The 25,593-nt window shown below is 41.7% G+C and overlaps 1 protein-coding gene across 2 annotated transcripts; it reads right to left on the bottom strand.

The window, feature by feature from the left end:
• Positions 1-18,963: 18,963 nt before the first annotated feature.
• LOC142374319 (uncharacterized) lies at positions 18,964-23,199 on the bottom strand. 2 transcript variants are annotated; one of them, XM_075457949.1, is made up of 6 exons: positions 22,056-23,199; positions 21,084-21,202; positions 20,879-20,950; positions 20,731-20,785; positions 20,604-20,640; positions 18,964-20,505 (listed from the first exon to the last, which is right to left on the bottom strand). In XM_075457949.1, exons 1-6 carry the CDS (start codon positions 22,918-22,920, stop codon positions 20,484-20,486), a joined length of 1,170 nt encoding a protein of 389 aa, XP_075314064.1. In that variant the 5' UTR covers positions 22,921-23,199; the 3' UTR covers positions 18,964-20,483. The 2 variants fall into 2 exon arrangements, with proteins under 2 accessions (XP_075314064.1, XP_075314065.1); XM_075457950.1 differs by lacking the exon at positions 18,964-20,505 and having other exon boundaries at positions 20,600-20,640.
• Between the last annotated feature and the right edge of the window lie 2,394 nt (positions 23,200-25,593).

Raw genomic sequence — 25,593 nt, 5'->3', positions numbered from 1 at the left:
TGTCTTGTCTTTACCCTCATTTCTTTATATTTTGCCTTCAAACAGCCAGACTTTCTTGTAATTTTTTAAAGTAGTCTTGATCAACAGTTCTCCCGGCTTTCTAAAGGTCTTTCTTTGGACATTGGCTGCTTTTTTTTTTTCCATCCATTTTTAGTTCAGACTTTCTACGTGACCATATTCAGAGGAGTGTGCTGACCTATGAATCATTCGAGCATAAAAAAAAGGCAGTGCTGACGAACTACAGTTGTGTCTATACATAACAAAATAAATAACCAGCCCCCCCCCCAATAATCACCCATAGAGCTTGAAAGTCCCGCCCCCTTTTTTGCTTTTTTTTCCTACTTCCGTCGTCCCCATGGGACCTCATGCCTGGATCTATTGACATGGGCAGGATGATGTCTTCTGTTCCCAGTCATTATATGCCTTTTTACAGTACACGCATGATGTTCTGGGGTTAAATATGGATGAGTTCATGCAAAAACATTGGCGATTTGTCGTAGGAGTGCCTGGTTAAACGTTGTAAAAAAAAGTTAGGGTAAAAAGACTACATTGCGTCGCATATGCTACGTCACTGATCATATTTCCCACCATGGACGAAGCCAGACATATCACCACCAGCATAGCAGAAGCTCTCCACGTGCCCCGACTGGTAGTGGTTCTCTCCTCGGCTCACAAGTTTTCGTTCGCCCTCGAAAAACTGAGTGAAACTGGCCAACGACAGCGCCATGATTGCTCTTCTTCTTCCACTCCTCCGCGCGCCCAAACGTGATGACGTTTATTTTCCGTGCCAAACGCTACATGCTGTAGTTCGAGAAATGCTCAGAAAAATAACTTAACAATGAAGCACTTATGCCCGCTAAACTGTTACGCTACTGGTATGAAAAAATATTAAAAAATGTCCTACACAACATGTGAAATGCAAGACTCAATTCCATCAAGCGCAAAAAATAGTTTTATTCCGTCATGGCTCCGTCATTGACTTGAATGTCAAATTATTACACTTCCGTGGTCCCGAGGGGAGGAAGTTGAATGACGTCAAGGAGGCGGGACTTTCAAGCTCTATTATGAAGTTAACTCTGCCAGCCCCTCCATAACCTGCTCAGCCAACTCCTTGACGTCGGGTATGGTTGGTAACGTTACGGCGGCTAGCATTAGCAACGAGGCTGCTAGGCATGCTAAATCATAAGCATTAGGCTACTGAAGAAAGCTAGTCTTTTTAGCTACGTTATATTATCATCTTTCTTCTCGGCTATAACCTTTGTTTACGGCCACTGGCCCTAACCTGACGCCCTAGCTGTCAAATCACCGGAAGTTTTCACCGGAAGTACTGGCGCACACACAAAAGCTCTCTCCAGACATATCTTTCTTTCATTCCACCCAGATGAAATTTAATGCCACTCTTCGAAAATCGGCGAAATTTAAGACATTTTAAGACCTTAAAAAACGTATTTTTTATTTATGACTTTTTAATACTTTTTAAGGATCCGCGGAGATCCTGTAATGGCGGTATGGACAGATCCACTTGAGTGATGGGGGCAGGGGGCGCAATCGTAACACGCACCTGCTTCTGAACTTGTCCTGAAGAGGCAAGGTCTGTGCACCTTGTGACTGTGTGAGAGATTCTGAAATTCCACACGAGTGAAGAATTGGCAGGGCTCTCAAGTTTTCAAGTTTGCTTGGAGTGAGATTCAGGCTCACTCCTACTCTTTGTAAAAGACCAATACCTGCCGATTAAAGTGTTCGTTGGAGTAGTAGACCTAAATATTCAGCACACACCCTTTGACATGAGCAACTTAATGAAAAATATGTAGGAGTGTAATTAGGCTTCCGTGGTTAATTTTTTTCAAAGGTGACTGGTATGAGCAGATTCCCAAGGCTATCTACAATTGCCAAACTGGTATTAGTTCTGCCGCGCTGAAATGCTGATTCAGAGAGGGTTTTTTCCATGGTGGGGCTCAATAAAACCAAGACCAGGAACACGTTGGCTCTGAATGGAACTCTGTCATCTATCATGACTGTGAAAATGGCTGACATTGAGCCACAGTGCTTTAAATGGGAGCCCCCAATATCAGCCATCAAGCATCAAAATCTGCCACAAACACTTACAACAACACATACATCTTTTTTTTTTTTTGTTAAGACTTTGCATACCTAAAACAATTTCTTTTAAAATATAGCAGAATTTAGTGTAAAAGTGAAGATTTGTGATTTTGGTATAAATAAAACAATTTCTTTGTTCTTTAGTTTATGGCGATGGGATACTGCAAGGGACCAGACCCCCCCCCCCCCAAAAAAAAACCCGAAAGAAACCCTGCCGCGCACACGGCCCGGCCCCTGCCCCGCCTGAATCTCACTCCAAGCAAACTTGAAAACTTGAGAGCCCTGGAAATGGCATGTGTGGCGTGTGAGCGTGTGAACTTGTTGAAATGCATGTGTCTCACGCTCATTGCGTGAGACTTGAGAGCCCTGAGAATTGGTTTGGCTGCTGAGTTTTACTGAACTGATACAGACGTAAGGGGCATACTGAAATACAAAGCTTCCTGTCCAGCATTTCATCACTCAGCTTGAACTTGTTGATTGACTTGTGGTTCAGAAAAATGAGTGTCCTTCATGTATCAGCCGCAGGCTAACATGTGAGCAACCCTCATGTTCTGTGTGTTAACTAAACATGAACACTAAACTAAACCTTTACTCCGTCTTGTGCTGAAAGCGACTCACCAGGGGCCTCATGTACAAAGCGTGCGTACGCACAAAATAGTGGCGTACCACCTTTTCACGTCAACGATCAGATGTATCAAGAACGAAATGACCGTGGAAATGTGCGGTGCCTCATGGCAGCTTCAGGGCTGGCCTACGCACGTTTCTGCAGCTGTTGATTCTTTGGCGACACCTAAGGTGATGTTGGGAAACTGTTATAATAAATAAATGTGAAAACAATTAGTCCTCAGACAGTGATGTGCACATTTGAGACACATGAACAATTAATACTGATAAACAATTAATACACCCATGTGTCTCCATTTACACGAGTGGATATAAAAGCAGCGCAAAGTGGTGCAATGCATACCATTAAAAACAATGGCTGCTTTAAAAGTATTAGAAGACTTTGCAAATGGTGCAATTCGAAGAGAGCGTGTATTCACTACAACAGAGAGGATTGGCTGGCATATGATGGCGACTGATTACTCATTAGCCGTTTTGAGGGAAATCCTCCTAGAACTGTGCGCAAAGCTGCGGGCCGGCGTTGGAGCGCAACACAGCGAGGAGGCATGCGCTGCCGTGCCCACAGGTGATGTGCACGCTGGGATTCCAACCGGAGCATTCCAGAGGGAGCCGGCCGACCGATTGGGACTGTGCCAGTCTACCCTGAGCCGAGCCATGCCAGCCGCGTGGGAAAGAATTATCGGCATCTCAGCCACGTATATCAAATTCCCAACAGGCCAACATTAAAGCTCAATTTGAAGCGAGAGCCGGTTTTGTAATCGGAGCTATCGACTGCACACACATTGCTATAAAAGCGCAATCACATGATGAATTTGTATGTTAACAGGAACCATTTTCATTCGATCGATGTACAGATCATTTGTGATGTGTAAATGCAATTAACCAACATTCTGGCGAGGTGCCCTGGTTCAACGCACGATTCATACATTCTGAGTAACAGCATCGTTGGGAACAGACTTACAGGGTGGCACTGTGCGTGATGGTTGGCTTCTTGGTGAGTAACTTCATTCTTGTAATTGTCCTAATATTATTCCCCGTGACGCGCATTGAGTATGTGCACCCCCAATTTCTATCCCGTCTTCACAGCATCATTATTATATTATATTTATTAGTCGGTGGTTAAAGTTAGTTTCTTGCTGTTTTTTGCTGGTTAAACTTCAGTTTAAGATCTTTCTAACAAGCCCCTGATCGTCTCTGTGGGCATATATTAATAACCCCGTGCGTAAAGTGTGAAATGTCTCAATCAGCCTCACCTTTTCCCCGGCGCACTTCTGCACGTTACTGTATTTGCACTTGTTGTTGTGAGTTACACAAAAACATCGGTATTTAGCTTGGGGGTAATCAGAGTCACCCACATGAGCACCCACCACCCCATGAGAGAGCAGTGTCACCCATTGTTGCGGCGACTCTCTGTTCAAACAGAGTCGGTCACCCCCCCCCCCCCCCCCCCCCGACTGTTTTGGCCACACTGCAGCGGTGGGCAGCCAGTCTCCGCTTCACATCCACCTTAATGTTGGACCACTTCTTCTTCACCTCTGCTTGTGAGGCTTCTCAGACCCCCCCAGCATTAACAGCCTCCCACCCACTCCTCTTGCGTTTGCTGCTTATGCCGGAGGACAGCGTGCCAAAGAACACATTTTAGCAGGCCTTCACTTCAGAAAGTAGCACCCGTCTTATTCATTCTTTTTTCTTTATTTTCTGATCGTAGACAGAGGGGAATCGCAGGTGCAGAGCTCATTTAAATGTGATTTGCGTATTTAAGTAGGGGCGTGGACAGGGAGGAGTCGGGTTCTCCGACATGTGCGCTCAATTCCACGTTGATTGGGATGTACAAACGAAATGTGCTTGAATTGATGCGTGCGCACAGATTCGTACATCCGACGTTGGAGGGCATTTGGGTTTGAGCGTAAGCCAGACCCGGCGGCAGAGACAAGCTATTGGACGGACATTTAAATGAGTAGGGGGGGCCCCCTAGCGGGGGTCTGGGGGTCCTCCCCCAGAAAATTTGGTATTTCTTAGATGCAATTTTCTGCATTTTAACCGAATTGTGGGCCCTGTTTCAGCCCAATAAGGAACTGTCCTTTTGTTACTAAATACGTGACGATTTCATTATTTCAAGGGACGGTTGGCAACTCGTTTAGGCAGCCCTGGCAAACACATCACGCTTCCTTTAAAGTAGGCATTCAGAGACATCTCGAATAGCCTGCACAGTTTAATCCACTCTGTATAATCATCGGTGCATAAATTGAACGCAAAGCCCAGATCACGTTTGCCCCTTTCTAGTCGCCATTAATACTAATACACACAACGAGCAAACAGGAGCGGAACAACGACAGCAACGCCCACGCACGGCCACAGTGAATTTAGACTGGCGTTGAGCCGACATCAGAACGCATTTGAACATGTAGTTCAGGGTCGGACTGGGAAAAAAAAATCGGCCCTGGCAATTTTCCCCGGGACAAGCCCCCCCCTCAGTATTAATTAGTATCTCCAATCTAATTAAATAAAAATAAAAAAATGAGCACAGACCGCTCAGTCAATGGCATGTACCCATAGAAAAAATACACACCCAACACACAACCTGACTATCGGCTAACAACCATGATCAGTAACCTACACAAACCCAGACACATAATGGCTCGGCGGCCAGCAATCGGATAAACCAATGAAGTGAATCAATCCTGTGAAAGAATGAAAACAAGTGACTGAAACCTGCACTCACCCATTATGAAGTTAACTCTGCCAGCCCCATACTCTTGCCCCTGCTCAGCCAACTCCTTGACGTCGGGTATGGTTGGTAACGTTACGGCGGCTAGCATTAGCAACGAGGCTGCTAGGCATGCTAAATCGGTAAACATTAGGCTACTGAAGAAAGCTAGTCTTTTTAGTTACATTATATTTTCATCTTTCTTCTCGGCTATAACCTTTGTTTACGGCCACTGGCCCTAACCTGACGCGTTAGCTTAGCTGTCAAATCACCGGAAGTTTTCACCGGAAGTACTGGCGCACACACAAAAGCTCTCTCCAGACATATCTTTCTTTCATTCCACCCAGATGAAATTTAATGCCACTCTTCGAAAATCAGAGAAATTTAAGACATTTTAAGACCTTAAAAAACGTATTTTTTATTTAAGACTTTTAGATCGTGTCCCCTCATGCACTGCAGTGTTTGAGGCAATCTCCGGTCAAACATCAAAGTGAACCCAGGGGGGGCACACCGGCGTGGATGGGGGGGCAATGCCCGCGAGTGCCCCCCCGTGGCGCCGGCGCTGGCGTACGCCAAGTTTCAGTAGGAAATCCACGCAAGTCTTTGTACATGAGGCCCCAGATCTTTGCTGACTTTGATTGCTTCTTGAAAGACGGTCCACACGACTGCTTCGTTGCACTCTGGGGTAGTGGCATGTAGTAGTGACACTTCCGGTGGCAGGCCACTGGGTGTCACTTGGGTGTCACTACGATGTCAGTGTTTTACAGGATGTCACTGTTGGGTGTCAGTACGATGTCAGTGTTTTACAGGATGTCAATGCCGGTTTTCGGCAAACTGATCACTTATACTGCCTCTTAGTAAATTATTGATTTAAAATTGTGACTCTATTGCTTATTAAACCATAGAAAACATTTAATTAAGGGACAGTGATGGGGGACAAAAATCCTTTCACTGCTTTACGATGTCACCAGGGCTCTAAATTAACACCCGCCAACCCGCCAAATGCGGGTGAAAGTTATTTTTGACGTGTATTAAAAAAAACTCACTAGCCGGCTTGGCCGATGATAAATGAGGAACTTTACCATCTATTTCGCGGGACGCAAACCTATTATATACAGTCTATGCGTGGGACACGCGAGCGCAGTTTCTATGGGAACTCATCCGCCGAAGCTGCCGTATTAGGGGAGTGGGTCACTCTTGGTTTGGAAATACGATAGACGCCGATTTCTCCTACTTGTCGAGAATTGCTACTTTGTGCATGCGCCGAGCCGATTTTCTAAGTTTCGTTTTCACGCCCATAATGTTTTGCTACCCTGCGTCTGATTGTTTTCTCTTTTGGAAGACATGCAAAGTAATAAAACACTTATCGTATTAACAAGTAGCTTAACATGCACAAATGGGGTGTCATTCACCATTTGATTTTTGTATTTGGGACACTTCTGTCTTTATTTAGGTGACTCTGCTCCATCGTTGTCATGAATGCATTGAGAAGGGGGAGCATTATTTGACGGCGTGTTATTGGTAGGCTACAAACACAGACGCAAACACTAACTAAATGTGGCGATGGTTGGGACAGTCGGCCGTGAAGAGAAAAGATATGCCTGCCAAAGGAGGGGAGAAGGATGATATTTTGAATATATTGAATGGTGACAATGAAAGTTTGCGCACACACCGGCCACACTTTGTGAGAAAAGGGGAAAATGGAACTGATTTCGATGGATCCGAAGACAGTTCAGAGAGCTCGGACGATGTTTAAGCATTTCACAGTATCCATAATTCCATAATTAGTCTCTGCACATAGTTTTGTGTTTAATTTTGAGCATTATCTGCACTAAAACATGGTTAGAAAGTTGTTAAATATTTCAATTTTTGTAGATTCAGGGTTCACATGAATATAAATCAGTTTTAAAGGTTTTTTTTTTATGTACAAAAAATGTGACCCCGAATAGTATGTGAGGGTTGAGGAGTAATGAAAGGTTAGATTAAGTTTTGTATGTACATAAGTTTAATTATTGTAATTATTTTTAATTGGATATACATGCCCAATTTCTCTGTAAAATGAATTTAAAGCTTTAGTTAATAAATTGATCAAATGAATTCAGTGGGTCTCATCTATCTTTTTACACTAATCAGTATAGCTTAATAACTTATTTACAACTACGAAAACGTGACCTCATTTTAACCCACCAGTATCCTGTGGAACTATGTCTTACCCTGGTATTCTCTGACATCTGCATGGCCAGGGGCTTCCACAGGGCAATTTCTGAGTAAGAATTCAAAATAGCCATCAATGTTGTGTTACAAACCAGCTACTTGTGGAACGCCTCTTTCTGTACAGCATGTTAAATACATAGAAAACACTATTTGGGACATTGTTTCCAAAGAAAATGCAATCCCTTAATTAAATGTTTTATACGGTTTAATAAGCAATAGAGACACAATTTTAAATCAATAATTTACTAAGAGGCAATATAAGTGTTTAGCTTGGCGGTGAAAATGTTCATAAATAAAACATGGCTCCTACAGGCAGTATAAGTGATCAGTTTGCCGAAAACCGGCATTGACATCCTTTAAAACACTGACATCGTAGTGACACCCAACTGTGACATCCTTTAAAGGGATAATCCGGAGTAAAATGCACTTTAGGTCAATTTACGGGATGTTGGGAGTACATACGTTGAGTTGACATCAAAATCATTTAATTCTGATGTGTTTTGAGAATTTTGATTTGACCGTTTTCAGCCAAAAGTCGTTAGCCTGGAGGAGAGTGGGGCATATGGTATCGCCGCTACAAAACGCTATTTTTACACCTCTTCTACATCTCCAAACAACATAACACTTACGTGGTAGTGAGTTGAGGGTCCCTAAATCCAAACAGAAGTGTCCCGAGGTCTTCATGTGGTCGGATAGAGAGTCCAGAATGAATTTAAAACCAGCCAGTATCTTTCCGGAAATGCTCCTGCTGCAGTTGGCATCTTCAGCGTAAAGTCCGTATAGTAGAGCCGAGTGTGGAGTAACACGCTCTGGAAATTCACAATTTCGTTGCCGTTTTTTTTTACAAACATAGTCCACTGTTTCTTTCTACTATACGGACTTTACGCTGAAGATGCCAGCTGCAGCAGGAGCATTTCCGGAAAGATACTGGCTGGTTTTAAATTAATTTTGGACTCTCTATCCGACCACATGAAGACCTCGGGACACTTCTGTTTGGATTTAGGGACCCTCAACTCACTACCACGTAAGTGTTATGTTGTTTGGAGCTGTAGAAGAGGTGTAAAAATAGCGTTTTGTAGCGGCGATACCATATGCCCCTCTCACTTCCAGGCTAACGACTTTTGGCTGAAAACGGTCAAATCAAAATTCTCAAAACACATCCGAATGACATGATTTTGATGTCAACTCAACGTATGTACTCCCAACATCCCGTAAATTGACCTAAAGTGCATTTTACTCCGGATTATCCCTTTAAAACACTGACATCGTAGTGACACCCAACTGTGACATCCTTTAAAACACTGACATCTTAGTGACACCCAACTGTGACATCCTTTAAACAACTGACATCGTAGTGATACCCAACTGTGACATCCTGTAAAACACTGACATCGTAGTGACACCCAACTGTGACATCCTGTAAAACACTGACATCGTAGTGACACCCAACTGGCAGCTGCCAGCAAAACAGTGACATCCTAAAGCAGTTAAAGGTTTTTTTCCCCCTTTGAGTAAATGTCTCTTAATTAAATGTTTTCTACGGTTTAATAAGCAATAGAGTCACAATTTTAAATCAATAATTTATTAAGAGGCAGTATAAGTGATCAGTTTGCCGAAAACCGAATTTGACATCCTTTAAAACACTGACATCGTAGTGACACTCAACTGTGACATCCTTTAAAACACTGACATCGTAGTGACACCCAAGTGACACCCAGTGGCCTGCCACCGGAAGTGTCACTACTAGATGCCAGTGCCACAAATTGAGCTCGGCCTTGCTGCCATTGTATCGATAGAACTTTGTGAGGTCTACATTTCCGATCAGGTCATTGATGGAGATGGTTTCGTTAAAGGGATAATCCGGAGTAAAATGTACTTTAGATCAATTTACGGGATCTTGGGCGTACATACGTTGAGTTGACAACAAAATCATGTCATTCGGATGTGTTTTGAGAATTTTGATTTGACCGTTTTTAGCCAAAAGTCGTTAGCCTGGAAGTGAATGGGGCATATCATGTCACCGCTACAAAACGCTATTTTTATACCTCTTCTACAGCTCCAAACAACATAACACTTACGTGGTAGTGAGTAGAGGGTCCCTAAAGCCAAACCGAAGTGTCCCGAGGTCTTCATGTGGTCGGATATAGAGTCCAGAATGAATTAATCAAGCCAGTATCTTTCCCGAAATGTGTCTGCTGCAGCTGCCGCTACAGACCGTGGTGAAGTTGGTTTGATATTGGTTTGAAAAAGAAAAGACACCTTATTTCCTTATTGTGAATATCTGTCGAATATCCAATATCAAACCAACTTCACCACGGTCTGTAGCGGCAGCTACAGCAGACACATTTCGGGAAAGATACTGGCTTGATTAATTAATTCTGGACTCTATATCCGACCACACGAAGACCTCGGGACACTTCGGTTTGGCTTTAGGGACCCTCTACTCACTACCACGTAAGTGTTATGTTGTTTGAAGCTGTAGAAGAGGTATAAAATAGCGTTTTGTAGCGGTGACATGATATGCCCCATTCACTTCCAGGCTAACGACTTTTGGCTAAAAACGGTCAAATCGAAATTCTCAAAACACATCCGAATGACATGATTTTGATGTCAACTCAACGTATGTACTCCCAACATCCCGTAAATTGATCTAAAGTGCATTTTACTCCGGATTATCCCTTTAAATTCAAGCTCATCGTTTTTCCCTGTGAAAGATGTCAAATGACATTTTCAAAAAGGCTGTAAAAGTGATTTGGATTTTGAAAAATAACAATGCTTGTTTATGACAAAAGATATACATGTATCATCTACCCTCTGCTCCCTATTTATTTCATGAGTTCAAACCAGTGTCTCAGAATGCAAAAAGTTCCTTGAAAGTCACAGGAAGTTCCATGACAGATGGTTATCTAACCTGTCTGAGCAGGATTTTTTACAATCTGTCATGTGATTTTTCTGAAGAATGTTGACTGAAGGTTGGAAAAATTTTTTAAATTACTTTGAGGTGTGACCCCGGTGACAATCTTTTAAGGTTTCAGTGCTAATGCATTCTTCATGATTATTGATGGAAAAAGGCCAAGAGATTTACATAAGAAAAAATTTAAAAAGTCAATACCAGGTCAAATATAGCAGCCTGTTGTTTTGTAATGACTAATAATTTAATCTAAGAGCAACAAAAGACCAAGTCCAACCTGAGATGTTTCTCAGGTGAGATGTGAGCTTTTCCCAGGGTTCTGACTTTCCTCCGCCTTCAGTTGCCTTTAGGGAGGAAACAAAAACACTTACCATCAGTTTTACAATGTGCAAATGATCTCTTCTATTGAGTTAGAACTATTTTGTGTGTTCAGGGACAATGAATTCCAGTTTCATCACTGAATGCCTTTCCAGTGGGCACGATGAAACATTTGAGGAAACTTCTCAGTGAATGATTCTTATCTAGGAATGTGAACACCTGTCAGTGGAGCAAGTTTTGCAAAGTGTCGTACATACGTTAATGAAAAACCCGAGTACAGGAAATCCATCTGGATGCTTTTTGGCGTCCTCAATAGTAACACCTTTCTTCACACTGACGATGTGCATCTACAACAGATTACATAAAAGGATGAGGCAAGGCAAGGTGCTGTAAATTGAGGGACGCTTTGAGAGAAAAAGAGGCGATCAAGTGATGCCACGCTACTGTACCTCCATTGGATATCTTTCCCCATTAATCGTGTGCTCTGAACCTGGATGATGTTCCGTATTATCCCAGTGAAAATGAAATTGAAGCGTTGAAAATGTTCCCTCGAGTCCACTTCCACTCACTTCAACTGCATCTTTTTCCAGGTTGCATTTCACTATGCAGGACAAGGGTGGACAGGGATGGAGAAGTGTGTCACATCAAATATGTTTTAATTATATGAATGCCCTTAAGCCCTTTTCTGGACTACAGTAACAGAAGCAGCAATTTCACAGACAGTCTCTGTTTCTTTACCATTTATGTCCATTGTTTGTTATCTGCTTGATGACATGCTCAGAGGAGAATTTCGTAAAGGTAAAATCATTCAGTCCATGGTCAGTTACAGCATGGTTGATGTTGATATCAATTGGAGACTGTGTCTTTCCTCCACAAAAAAATACGGATTATTTACCCACGCAGTCGGCCCCTGGTCTATGGACGCAAGAGACACACTCAGTAATATAAAGTAATGTCGACCACAATTGGTGTGATCCAAAGTTTCATCAGTAATCAAATCAGTAGATACATTTTCTCATTTACCGCATTCAGTGTAGCACCATTCACTTGCGGCAGCTGAAAGAGAAAGATGGCAAATATGAGCTGTGAATGTTGCATAACACCCTACATGAATTTAATTGTATTCTGCTATTGAAATCCACATGAGAGGAAGAATATTCTGTATCATGTCCTTGCCATCTTACAACTGTACCCACAATTATAGAAGGAAGCAGAAACAAATGGAGCTCACTGATATTAAAATAAATACTCACCTCCTCTCATTAAAACCCCCAAACTGAGGCACAGCCCCAGGGCACGGAGATGGATCTTGGAGCGGAGAAGAAAATCAGTTAATCGCAAATTCTACATTGGATTTACTACAGGCCTGTCCAGGGTGTACCCCGCCTCTCGCCCATTGACTGCTGGGATAGGCTCCAGCCCCCCCGCGACCCGACTGACGGATTCAGCGGTATAGATAATGGATGGATGGATGGATGGATGGATGGATGGATGGATTTACTACACGGCTTGTCTGAAATACAACACCTTGACAAAGAAGCAGCAGCTCTGTATTCTCCTCAGTGGAATTTTGCTTGTACACTTGATTAACTAAAAGTCCTCCCCCTATATTACTGACCTTACGATCCAGGCCTCAAATCCTCAAGGCTTCAAGAATGGTATCACTTTAAGGAGTTATGGCAAAAAAAATTGTGTGTCCAGTTCCAAACTAGTTCATCAGCAAGAAAAAAAGGTGCCCCAGTTTGTTTCAAGGTAATGATATAGACTCGGAGGGTTAAGTACTAGGAGGAGCCCCCGTATAATTATACAACACTGAAGCAGGATGGAGGAAACATGTTGCATTGCAGTCTAAATAGAGGCTTTTAAAGCAAGAGGGTTTTCTGGTCTAATAAAGTTCATATCAAAATTAGAGACCATTTTCTGATGGCATCACAACAACCACGTGCCTGTCAACGTGCTGTTCTGAATCATTAGATCTTGATGCTCATTGGTTGAAGTGCACCTAAATTTAAATTATGCCCTGATTTTGGAGTCCTGATGGGTTAATACATGATGGTGGTCATCATCATGTATTAAGCCAGCTCAGAATGTGAAAACAATACCAGCAAAGCTGTCTCATACCTATTTTGACTAACTGCAAGCGTGACTTAAGTGACCTTAGTGCAGCCTTAACTCTTACAAATGAGTAAAGTCAGTGATCTCGTAGAAACATCTATGAGAGAATTGATGTTTCAGTAATGACACAACAGAAATAAATGCATTCTGCAGCACACATTTTTACAAAACCCGAAATGCAATCATCAAACTTCTGAACCCTGCGAAGGAAAGACGTTGCGTTTGATACTTCCTTTCCTGTTGTCCTGAGGAAGAATATTCTTATCACCAAGTGCACAAAAGCATAATCTACAAAAAGGACATAAATACCATGCAGAGTATCGTGTTCCAAAGCAATATATCACCAATAAACATGGGCCACAGCCAAACTAAGCTTTTAATTTGCAGGTTATTTTGCAAAGTGATACCACACACTCATAGTCCCACCCTTTCGCCAAACTTAATTAGTTAATTGGATGTGACAGGTGAACTCTAGTTGACCCCTAGTCACGAGGTGAACTCTAGTGACCCCTGGTCATGTGGTGTGGGGGAGGGGGAGGGGTTAGGGGGAGTGGTTAAGGGATGGATTAAGTCTAAATATTTATTGAGTGTATAAATGAAAGAGTGTTTAATTACAGAATAGGGAAAGTTTAAGTTTTAGGAGCAAAGCTGACAACATTTTAAGTATCCTATGAGTCGGGACTATGAGTTACGAAAAAATAGCTGTTTGGCAGCTTTGCAGACCCTCACCCTATAGGGGAAATAGAATAAAGTAATTAGGTCATGTATAGCCCGTGACTTTGAGAACCTTTGTGATGATAGAAGAGTGGATGGGTTTAAGAACAATAGTTGATTGGTAACGTCGCTGATCCTCACCCCCTAAAAGTTGGTTATTTTCAGAATAGAAAGAAAAAATTATCATCCCATGGTCTACGAGACAAGACAGCCACAAGTGGGAAAGGTCACATGCAAACATTCAGTTGAATAAGACACAGAGAACGCGCCTACTCTTCTTTTTTCTTTTTCTTTTTTAACGTCCAGTTAATTATGAGATATTAGTTCATATGAGATAAGAAACATAATGAAAAAAACAAAAAACTCACTTCTCTGACAGAACAATGTGATAATTTCACCCTGTTTCTTACAGAAATCAAAGTAATTATGTAAAATGTTAAAAAAGATTATTCGAGAAAACCCCTGAAACAGGTTCATATGCACAAGGAGCTGTTAATATAATCTCACACCAACAGTATATCTGCATCTCCACCCGACAAGAATAACATGTGTATGTTACTCCTCATACATTATGTTACTTTGCTGCTAAAAGATTTATTTAAAGGGATAATCCGGAGTACAATGCACTTTAGATCAATTTACGGGATGTTGGGAGTACATACGTTGAGTTGACATCAAAATCATGTCATTCGGATGTGTTTTGAGAATTTCGATTTGACCGTTTTTAGCCAAAAGTCGTTAGCCTGGAAGTGAATGGGGCATATCATGTCACCGCTACAAAACGCTATTTTATACCTCTTCTACAGCTCCAAACAACATAACACTTACGTGGTAGTGAGTAGAGGGTCCCTAAAGCCAAACCAAAGTGTCCCGAGGTCTTCGTGTGGTCGAATATAGAGTCCAGAATGAATTAATCAAGCCAGTATCTTTCCCGAAATGTGTCTGCTGTAGCTGCCGCTACAGACCGTGGTGAAGTTGGTTTGATATTGGATATTCGACAGATATTCACAATAAGGAAATAAGGTGTCTTTTTTTTCAAACCAATATCAAACCAACTTCACCACGGTCTGTAGCGGCAGCTGCAGCAGCAACATTTCCGGAAAGATACTGGCTTGATTAAATTCATTCTGGACTCTATAGCCGACCACATGAAGACCTCGGGACACTTCGGTTTGTCTTTAGGGACCCTCTACTCACTACCACGTAAGTGTTATGTTGCTTGGAGCTGTAGAAGAGGTATAAAAATAGCGTTTTGTAGCGGTGACATGATATGCCCCATTCACTTCCAGGCTAACAACTTTTGGCTAAAAACGGTCAAATCGAAATTCTCAAAACACATCCGAATGACATGATTTTGATGTCAACTCAACGTATGTACTCCCAACATCCCGTAAATTGATCTAAAGTGCATTTTACTCCGGATTATCCCTTTAAATAAATCTTTTAGCAGCAAAGTAACATAATGTATGAGGAGTAACATACACATGTTATTCTTGTCGGGTGGAGATGCAGATATACTGTTGGTGTGAGATTATATTAACAGCTCCTTGTGCATATGAACCTGTTTCAGGGGTTTTCTCGAATAATCTTTTTTAACATTTTACATAATTACTTTGATTTCTGTAAGAAACAGGGTGAAATTATCACATTGTTCTGTCAGAGAAGTGAGTTTTTTGTTTTTTTCATTATGTTTCTTATCTCATATGAACTAATATCTCATAATTAACTGGACGTTAAAAAAGAAAAAAGAAGAGTAGGCGCGTTCTCTGTGTCTTATTCAACTGAATGTTTGCATGTGACCTTTCCCACTTGTGGCTGTCTTGTCTCTTAGACCATGGGATGAGACTTTCGTAACAAGGCTGCTGGACGTGTGCATGCAACCAACAGTCATGCACAAACTGCTCTGGGATGTTGAAGCTGATAAACACATACGATGAAGAGATAAGACAGCTGAAGTTTAAAGGAAACATGCTTTAGGAAGTAATTTTTTTTCAACTGATTTATTGTTCCTTTCTCTCCAGTCTTACTCCCACCCCTCCTAAAATTAGCTACAGACCATTCATGCTTGGTGCTCATGAAGTAAAACAATGGAGCATTCTCTTGACTTGAAACCCTGTTCACAGCCTCACTATATGAATCGACCCCAAACTCAGAAGAGGTTTCCCAAGACTTTTTACCAGATCAGTAACACAGTGTCACATTACTGGTAGAAAATCTCTGAAGTTGTCAAATGTTAGCAAATTATACCCTAAACAAACCTTTTTCTATTCTGAAATTAACCATTCATTCATTTATACACTCATCATTTATTTATTTTCCCAACTGCCGTAGCTGCAGCCCCCTCCTAATCAACTAACTTGATTAGTTAGTTGATTAGAGGAGAGTGGTGCATAACACACTCCCTCATCATATTGACTACTCACAGTATATCCTTATTACCCTCGGGGTCATTTTTTTTTTTTTTCTATTCTGAAAATAACCAACTTTTATTATATTTGCCCTACAGGGGTGAGGATCAGCGACGTTGCCAATCAACTATTGTTCTTAAACCCAAGTTGATTAGAGGAGAGTGGTGCTTAAAGGGGCACTAGGTAGCATTTTCACCTAAAATTATAGCCTTCAGGAGTTTACCAAAGGTTAAACAAGTCAATGGTAAGCGAATGAAGCCTGTCTTGCTCCCAACAGGGGTCTGTATGCTGAAAATCCCATATGTAACTTCGGCAGGAGCGACCCACTTCTGAAGTGTCGTGATGCGCGAGAAGAGTCGTTTGTGTTTACGGCACTTAGCTAGGTACTGTATGCTAGTTGTAGTTGTAGGCTATGTGTTCGCTTGCGTTGAAGAGCCAACACCAAGCGTTTCATATTCTGCCTTTCACAGACTGAATATGAAACGTTCGATGTTGGCACTTCCCATCTTTGTGAAATTTCTCCAAGCGTGATCTTGTTCATCTACCATAGTGATCTGCGTTTTAGATCGTAAAGAGACAGGTGATGACGGTGCTCTAATTCCTCCTGAGTTCGAGACGTAGCCTAGCTTCAGAAATACACGGACTGACCTGATTAGAATAGAATAGCGTTTTGATCCGAACAAGAATTGTTATCTACACATGAAAATGGATTCATTTGTTCGGATTATGATTGTAATCGGAATAGTGTAGAGCTAGTCTGCGTTTATTGCGGCGTGTATGTTGGTAGTGCCTGCGCGCATCTGTCTAAGATGTAACTTTTGTAAGTGTCTGCTAATACAAAGGAATCACTCCACAAATACACCATGATGAGGGAAGAATCCCACTCAAGATCTGCAACAGTCCATCCATACATCCATACATCCATTATCTTCCGCTTGTCCGGGGGTCGGGTCGCGGGGCAGCAGCCTGAGCAGAGAAACCCAGACGTCCCTGTCCCCGGCCACTTCCTCCAGCAACAGTATTATAGCATATTATCTTGAGTTCTCTCTTCAGAAAATCTCTGATTATAGTATCTTACGTGGGCAGTCTACACTTGTGAATCAGATGACCTAACTGCACTGACTAAATAACACAACGGCAGCATTCGCCACGATGTTTAGTTAGTGGATGTGTATAATACAAAGGTGGGCATTTTTACGACAGTGTAGAATTTCAGGTTGACCAATAGAGATCGCTATACTGACGCTAATCTACCTTGTATCCCTTTAACCCACTCCCTCATCATATTGACTACTCACAGGATATCCTTATTACCCTCGGGTCATTTTTTAAAATTAATTTTTTCTTTCTATTCTGAAAATAACCAACTTTTAGGGGGTGAGGATCAGCGACGTTACCAATCAACTATTGTTCTTAAACCCATCCACCCTTCTATCATCTCATTGGTTCTCAAAGTCACGGGCTATACATGACCTAATTACTTTATTCTATTTCCCCTACAGGGTGAGGGTCTGCAGCGCTGCCAAACAGCTATTTTTTCGTAATTCATAGTCCCGACTCATAGGATACTTAACACATTGAATACCGGCGGTTTTTACAGAATTATGTCGTAGAATCCCAGCGTTCTAAACCATTTTTTTGACGTTTTTTGTACAGTCACAGCATATGATGTGATAGGGCCACTGAAACATGTTATGGCTCGTTTGAAAGCTGAGACTTTAAACTCTTTGTGGGTCAAAACTGCGTGTCTCTAGGTGCCGCCATTAGCGAGCTATCCTTAGCTAAACCAAGGCGGGGATCCACCAAAATCAACAACAAACTGAGATATCGGGGCTTTTGTGAAACGTGCGCTCTTTCAGCCTGTCGCACTTTAGATACTTACATATCCGGGTCAGAGGATTTGCGTCGTGTCGCATGTTGCAAAGCTAACCTGTTCATAAGACCGCCTCCTTAGACTTGTCGCATGTCTTCTTCTCCTTCTTGTTGTTTGTTTATGTTACTTTACCGTCACCCTCTGGAAACCGACACGTGCGATTGGACAAAATGCGGAAATGCACAACAATCAATGCAGCGTTATCAAAATTGTTCTTGAGTTGACGCAAAGCCATTGGCGTAATGATCAAAATGTCCAGATGATGACACCAGTTTTTGACTGCCATCTATGTCAGTTCTGTTCATCACATAATTACAAAAATCACACAGAATGTGCATTAGAATGTATAGATTCAGAATCCATAAAAAAAACGTAAAAACGTATTTTTACCATGTGGGAGCCAACGCATGGGCAGTAAAAACGTAGTTTTACGTGACTTGGGAGTCAATGTGTTAAAATGTTGTCAGCTTTGCTCCTAAAACTTAAACTTTCCCTATACTGTAATTAAACAATCTTTCATTTATACACTCAATAAATATTTAGACTTAATCCATCCCTTAACCACTCCCCCATAACTCCTCCCCTAACACCACTCCCCCTAACCCCTCCTCCCTCCTATAGCCCCTCCCCCTCCCCCACACCACATGACCAGGGGTCACTAGAGTTCACCTCGTGACCAGGGGTCAACTAGAGTTCACCTCGTGACCAGGGGTCAACTAGAGTTCACCTGCTACTTGTTCTTTGGCGCTGTCAGCAGAAGAGGCTTTCATTCTTCATTTCATTTCATTCTTTTCCCCCAATGACAGAAACTAGTAAATAGCTTAAGACAAACTCTTGATGAGTTTAGGATTACACAACATTGTCAAGGTCCGGCAGGCATTCAGGAACTTAGAAACACACTGAGTGAAAAGGTGTGGCATCTTGTTTGTCTTGGGAGAAGGAACTGCTCAGACTCAAAAAAAAACCTTCCAGAAACGTATTCATCTAAAACCAACATTGGCTGTATTTTATGCTTACAAGTTCAACATGGAAACGTGTGACACTTCAGGGAAAAGACAACCATGTTCTCCTCTACTGTTTTTGTTTGATGTAATTGCTCCTTTGTTTATTTACACATCACTGTGTGATGGAACCTGTTTTCTGTTATTCTTCACCTCTCGTCCGCACGCATGTATGAACACACGTCAATAATCCATGCTTTTGTCTTCTACATAAAAAAAAAAAAGAAACTTTAGAATTTATTTTAGACTTCCGGCCTAAAACTAGGAAAGTAGCCTAGCTGGATAAAGATGGATAAAGATAGTTCTTGCACCAAAATTCGCCAGATTATCAAATTTCCAATAGTAAAAAAAATCAGTGCTTCCTTCTCAGACAACCTTGACTCTGTGACTCTGAGTTGATTCTGTGACGCACTAAGAAAATGTTTCCTCCTTTCTTAGAAGTCGCTGGCAAACTTTGTTTTTCCTTGAGACAAGACAGCATTTGTATTGTCATGCACACTCAGCTTTAAACAATGTGTACTTTATGTGACGCGTATGTAAAAAGTATGCAGATAACCAGCTGTGAACATACGGTTGTATTATGTAAGTACCTGTTAGAACTAAATTGGCCAATATGTCAGTTTTAAAGGTATAACTTAATGTATACCTAAAGCTCAATCGTAGTACATATTGAGCACAGAACTAATTCCAATTGAAACTTTATCATGTAATATACCTGTACTGTACCCTGTCCCTAACATCCCACTTCATTTTAGACCTCACAAGAGTATCTTTTCAGGACCCGCCATAGTTTATGTAACCCACTGCGGCAGATAGCATCATTTTCTTGCTCAAAGCAGCCTATTAACACCTGAACAAAGCAGACAGATTTATTAGAACTGTTTTTCATTAAGGCACAAAATAAAAGTCATAAAACTTTCCTTAACAGTTTCCCACGTTAAATCTATCATTAGAACTCATTCAGAAAAAAACCTCTCTATTCTTGTCAACTAAAAAGAGTTTTAAGCTGTGCCCCCAAAGCACAGTTCAGCGACCTTACACATCTTTTTCTTTTTCTTTTTTTTACAGAAAGGGCAAAATTTATTTGTACATTACAATCTGTAATTATTATGTACAGTCGTTACACGTTAACATGTCTTTGAAATTGTACTCCAAAATTAGCAAACTCAGTATTTACGACCTGAGATGTTAAACATTTGCATATTACTTGAGTTGCAGACAACTTCATTTGCATCTCTGTGGTTCGTTAACTAGTTAAAAATTTCAACTCAAATGAAGCTGTTTTCAAAAGTAAAACTCCTACAAAAATTGATAAAATCCTACAAACTGACTTGTCAGCTCTCTTTACAAACCCAGAAGAAAATATCATAGAAGTAATTGTCAAAACATAGACCAAGATTCAAGATAAGTTCTTGTTGGATGTTGAGCTGCTGAGCAAAGGGCAGTCGGACAGCAGCAGTGGAGCAGCATCCTAAGCCATAAAAAGACTTTCACCCAATCAGAGTAGAGAGGTAATAGTCCTGCAAAAAAAAAAAGTCATCAGTCTGTCAATTTTGTAAATGTGCTCTTGTGTCCTTCTAAGAAACATTAATGTGATGCGAGAAGTGAAGAATCTTACTGAAAGAGGGATCCAGTTAGCTCATCAACAAGACCACCTAAACGAAAGCGGGAAAAACCCCCCACAAAAGTCAGTCCCAACAGACAACAGCACAAATGCAGCAGGAGTATTAACTATCACTTTTTACCTGGTGTGCAAACTGTATCGCACAGTATGGGGCAAATGTAGCAGGATGAGCAGCTCTGGAAAACAACAAAGAATTAATATGAGGAGCCCCTTGTCAAAATGAAACGAGTTGCATAATCCAAAGCATTGTGCTCAGTGAAGATGCTTACTTCGCAGTGCTCACACTGATCGGAATCATCTCCCTCCTCACAGGGGCACTTGTCACAGTTTGCAGAGCAGTGCTAAAAGAGACGAGTTAACCCACATTGCTGAGTGATTAGTCACTCTGTTTCAGGCTGAAAGCAATTAAGAATTAAGAGAAACACAGATGTATGGCTCCACTTAAAGTCTTTTATACCCATTTAAAGAATTTACCTCACATATGGAGCAAATACTGCACAAAGAGCCAGAGTGGAATTTCTGTGTGTCAGCAGTTGGCTCCTCTTCATTTGTGCCTTCAAGGTTTTCTGTTGTGTTGTCATCTTCAGCCTCATCTAAAAAGCAACACAATGAACAACAACATATTTAATGTATAAGATCTGTATCAAGGCCATTTACATCCACCCTGTAAGTCTTATCTATTTTAAATAAAATCCCTTTTTTTTCTTAATCCTGTGTACATCATTGTAAGAACAAATGTTATTAATAAAAAAATATAAAAACACAACGCCAGATTTACATGAGTCCCAAAAAACGATTAATTGGGGAACTTACAAATGCAGAGAGACCATAGGCCCCTATAGGCTATTCTACGTTCAGCACTTTTCAGATCAGAACACAACCAGTTTAAAATTCAACCTTCAACTACAAACATGATTTGTAACAGCACCATAAATCTCTTGCCAGAGTACTGAAAACCCTGGCCAGATTTTGGCTTGATGAAACATACACACATGTACACACACACACACACACACACACACACACTCAGAAAGTGAAAGCAATACCTGCCTGAAATTTTCTTTTGTATCAACATCTGACTTTTGGAATATTACTTGTATCTAAATGTCTTTCACTGGACACTTTCATGGTAGTACCTGTTTTGGGTTCTCAAAGGCCACATTAAGACAACAATGAAAGGTTTAGATACTGCCTGGTGCCAGTTACAGCACAGATAAGCCAGTCTATTTTAGGAGTGATATGTATGACACTGTTCCTAAAGTAGCTGCAGCAAGTCAAACGGTGTCAGAGAGCTGAAACAGATTTAGTATTCACTCAACTGACCGAAAATCGGTCATTTTTTTGTTAGACTTTTTGGTAAATTACTGCTTACTTTAGCATCTTATTAATGTATAATTAGTCTAAATATTTTCAAAATAATCATAATGTATTCAAATGTATTTAAACCTTCATCCTCTTCAGAGTCATCCTCAGCAGTAGGATCCTCTGCTTCTTCCTCTTCAGCAGCGCCTATCTCCTCTTCCTCAGCAACGTCCTCTCCTTCAGTTGCTTCCACCTCTTCCTCTTCTACACCATCATCATCATCCTCCTGCTCGTCTTCCTCTACTGCATCATCATCAGACTCTTCGTCAGCATCCTCCTCCTCTTCTTCTTCAGTGGCCTCTTCATCTTCAGTTTCACCCTCCTCTGCTTCCTCCTCATCAGTAGCTATCTCCTCCTCTGCTTCCTCCTCTTCCTCATCACTGTCTTCCTCCTCCTCATCAGCGTCTTCTTCCTCTTCAGCAGTGTCTTCCTCCTCCTCCTTTGCTTCTTCTTCCTCTTCGACAGCCTCTTCCTCTTCCTTATCAGCTTCTTTCTCCTCCTCATCAGCCTCCTCTTCCTCTGCTTCTTCCTCCTCCTCATCAGCCTCATCCCCCTCTACAGCCTCATCATCTGCAGCTTCTTCGTCTTCTCCTCCTTCTTCTTCCTCCTCCTCCTCTTCTTCTTCGGCAGCTTCCTTCTCATCACTAGCAGTCTCTTCGTCTGTCACTGCTTCCGCCTCAGCATTCTCCTCCTCATCTTCTTCAGCGCTCTGTTCATCAGTTTCTGCTTCATCTTCCCTCTCTTCTGTTACCTCTTCGTCTTCGTCAAGGCCGTCCCCACCCTCAGCAGTTTCCCCTTCTTCAGCTACAAGCTCCTTAGCATGTCTGGTGTGGAGGTCCTCCTCTGCTTCAGCCACATCCTGAGCACTTACTAGACCAGAGAGTGGGACTTGAGATGGGCACAAGAGCACCAGCAGGAGCCCAATTATCCAGCCTCTCATAGGGGCCATCTTGGAAGACTTACACAGGTCTAAAACTCGCAAAAATGTTTCTACTTTTTGTTCAATTCTTCCACCCAAAAATTCAACTCTGTTGATGTGTTTTCAGCACTTAAAATCCATAAAAATACCCAGAGAAATGAGATGAAGCTGCAGGCTATTCAGGGATATTGTTCGGGTCCAGGCTGTAGAGAGACGGTTAGAGAAGGGCCGTGTTTACAAGACTGAGAGAGCAGTGTGCCAGCCTTGTGCTGGGAACACAGAGGACACAGTGGAAATGCAAAGTGTGAGGTGTGGTTGTGCAGCTACATGCACATGAGTGACAGAAGCACATGTCTGGGAAGAATGCTACTGATGCCCTTAACACAGCGTATTAGAGGAGTGGGCGTGTGCATATGTTAGACCAGGACGGGGGGTTCTGGACTGTAAGGGGGTGGGGTAAAAGAAGTCAAAGAGCAAATAGAAATGAAAGGGAATGGATAGTTTACTTACAGATACTGAATTACATAAAGGATAAAGTTTTATTTCAGGAAAACATTGTATACATACATATATATATGTATATATATATATATATATATATATATATATATATATATATATATATATATATATAAATAATCTGTTCCTAGGTCTGTAACACTGCCAAAACCAGAAGTTATCCTAAAATTCTCAATCACAAAATATGTAACGGCTAATGGATGAAAATCATTCCACTGTACAGACAAATGCAAAATCCTTAAAAATAAAAGCCTCACTGGAGGCAAATGATACAAAATATCATGATTTGTTTTCAATACAAAGCAAAGTGATGCACTCTTAAAAGTGACTTGTAAAGTGATTAGAAGCTTCAACTAACTCTTCACAGACAGAAGTCCAGAAGCAGAGGAGAGCATGTCAGGATGATGTATGGAGAAGATGGAAATAGAAGGAAACTGAGAGGGCAGTGGTGTGCAAATGTGTAGATATTCCACAGTTCACACTTTTAAGTATATATAGGCTGTTTGAAATGCCTTCTTAGGCTACATGGGCAGAAACTTGCACATACAGCCGCCATGCAGTGAGGCTGAAACTGATGACACTGCTCCTCAGTGTGGGCCACTGCTGCCGGCAATTGACAGGTGGCTCGGCTAACTATTTAGAGTGAAGGCTCCTTCAATAGCTTGCTCCACTATGTGACCTTCAATAGACCCTTGGCCTACTGAAACTCAGCACCATGCACCGCTTGCTCTACCCATAACACGCCTCTCAACACTATATCAAAGTATCTTGCAATCCCCTGTTTTGTACATGTAGCACCTTTAGTCTCGACTTGAGATTTGGAGAGATAATTACATCGCTCTAGGTTCGGTAGGAGTTGCACCAGAGAAGGACTCAGAAGAATGAGTAGGTGTTGGCGTTTGAACATGTGACATTTTAATATCAATTCAATAGAAATAATGAACATTTACAGCTGAGCTGTCACTTAATTTTTTAAATACAGCGCCATAGAAATAAAGAAAATAATAAAATAAAATAACAAACAAAGTTCAAAGGAAAAGTCCAATGGGAAACCGAGCTCTCCTGCTCGGTGTCCTGATAAGTTTAGTTAAAAAAAGAAGGATCCAAGGGGTGTGTGTGTACTCAGTGTGTCAATGTTCCAGTTTCTTCTTCTTCGACTCCTTTCACTACTACTCCCGAGTAGGTGAGAAGTGTGTGTGTTTCTTAACTGTACTCAACGTGTGAGGTTCAGATGATCCAGAGTCGTCAAGGTAGGTTATGCATCTGGCCACACTGCATCTCCAACTCTCGTTCTCTCAGAATCGTTGGGCTGGGCTCGCCATCTCAATCAATCTTTACTCTCGGACAGTAGATCAGACTAGCAGGAACACAAAAAAAAAAAACAACCGGAGGCTCAGTGTACTTACTCACAGAAGGGGGTTTTTCTCCTCGGCTCACAGCTTATCGGGATGAAACCTGGACTCGCCTGTGACTACCGGAATCTACCTGCAGACTTCTGTGTCTCATCCGCGGCTGTTTCTAAAGGTTTTCTCCGTGTTTTCTTTACTTTTTGGCTACCGACTCACTCGGCGCTGCCTGCTCTGCAGCTGTCCACCTCGAGTCTGAGAGGAAAAAATGGCGTTTTCTCTAAGTGCAGACATCACGCGATTTCTGACCTCGGGGTCAAAAGGAAAGTAAACACTAGCAGGGGAAAACTGCCCTCTACTGGGGATTTACTAGAACTGCCTAATTGACAATTATAGGATTAGTAACCTGATTTTTCATGCTGGTTACATACACAATTCAGATCTCACGTCAAAAGCTACTTTCAGCTAAGCAGAGATGAGAAGGTGCAAGTATTTGGGAAAATTGTCAGGGGTTTAGCAAAAGTCAAGCGAAGCACACGACCAACACACACAAAATTGTTTTATTGTGGTCACATCCTGGGAAATATTTTCCTGGAGATGACAGGTGTCTTCAATTTAGTTGTTAAAATGCACCACGGATGACCTTTTCTGGCAGTATGAATGACAATAAGCACCAAACAGATCAGCAAAGGCCCCCGGGTCAGAGAGGACGGGGAATTTGACCAATTTTACACATCCAGGTCTGTTTGCAGGTGTTCAATACTACTTCACAAGTGTAAATCTTTACACTTCTTATGTTCTTATGTTCTTAAGTTCATATGAGAACAGAAACATCTCT

The sequence above is a fragment of the Odontesthes bonariensis genome, chromosome 23 (assembly GCF_027942865.1).
Source record: "Odontesthes bonariensis isolate fOdoBon6 chromosome 23, fOdoBon6.hap1, whole genome shotgun sequence".
Classification (NCBI taxonomy): Eukaryota; Metazoa; Chordata; class Actinopteri; order Atheriniformes; family Atherinopsidae; genus Odontesthes; species Odontesthes bonariensis.
Note: the sequence above shows the minus strand (reverse complement) of the source record. Positions and strands in the feature narration are given on the sequence as shown.

Coding starts and splice junctions, on each gene's coding strand:
- LOC142374319 (XM_075457949.1), bottom strand. CDS start 22,920: ATGGCCCCTATGAGAGGCTGGATAATTGGGCTCCTGCTGGTGCTCTTG. Junction 20,641..20,730: donor CGATACAGTTTGCACACCAG/GTAAAAAGTGAT, acceptor GCTTTCGTTTAG/GTGGTCTTGTTGATGAGCTA. Junction 20,506..20,603: donor CTAACTGGATCCCTCTTTCA/GTAAGATTCTTC, acceptor TTTTTTTTGCAG/GACTATTACCTCTCTACTCT.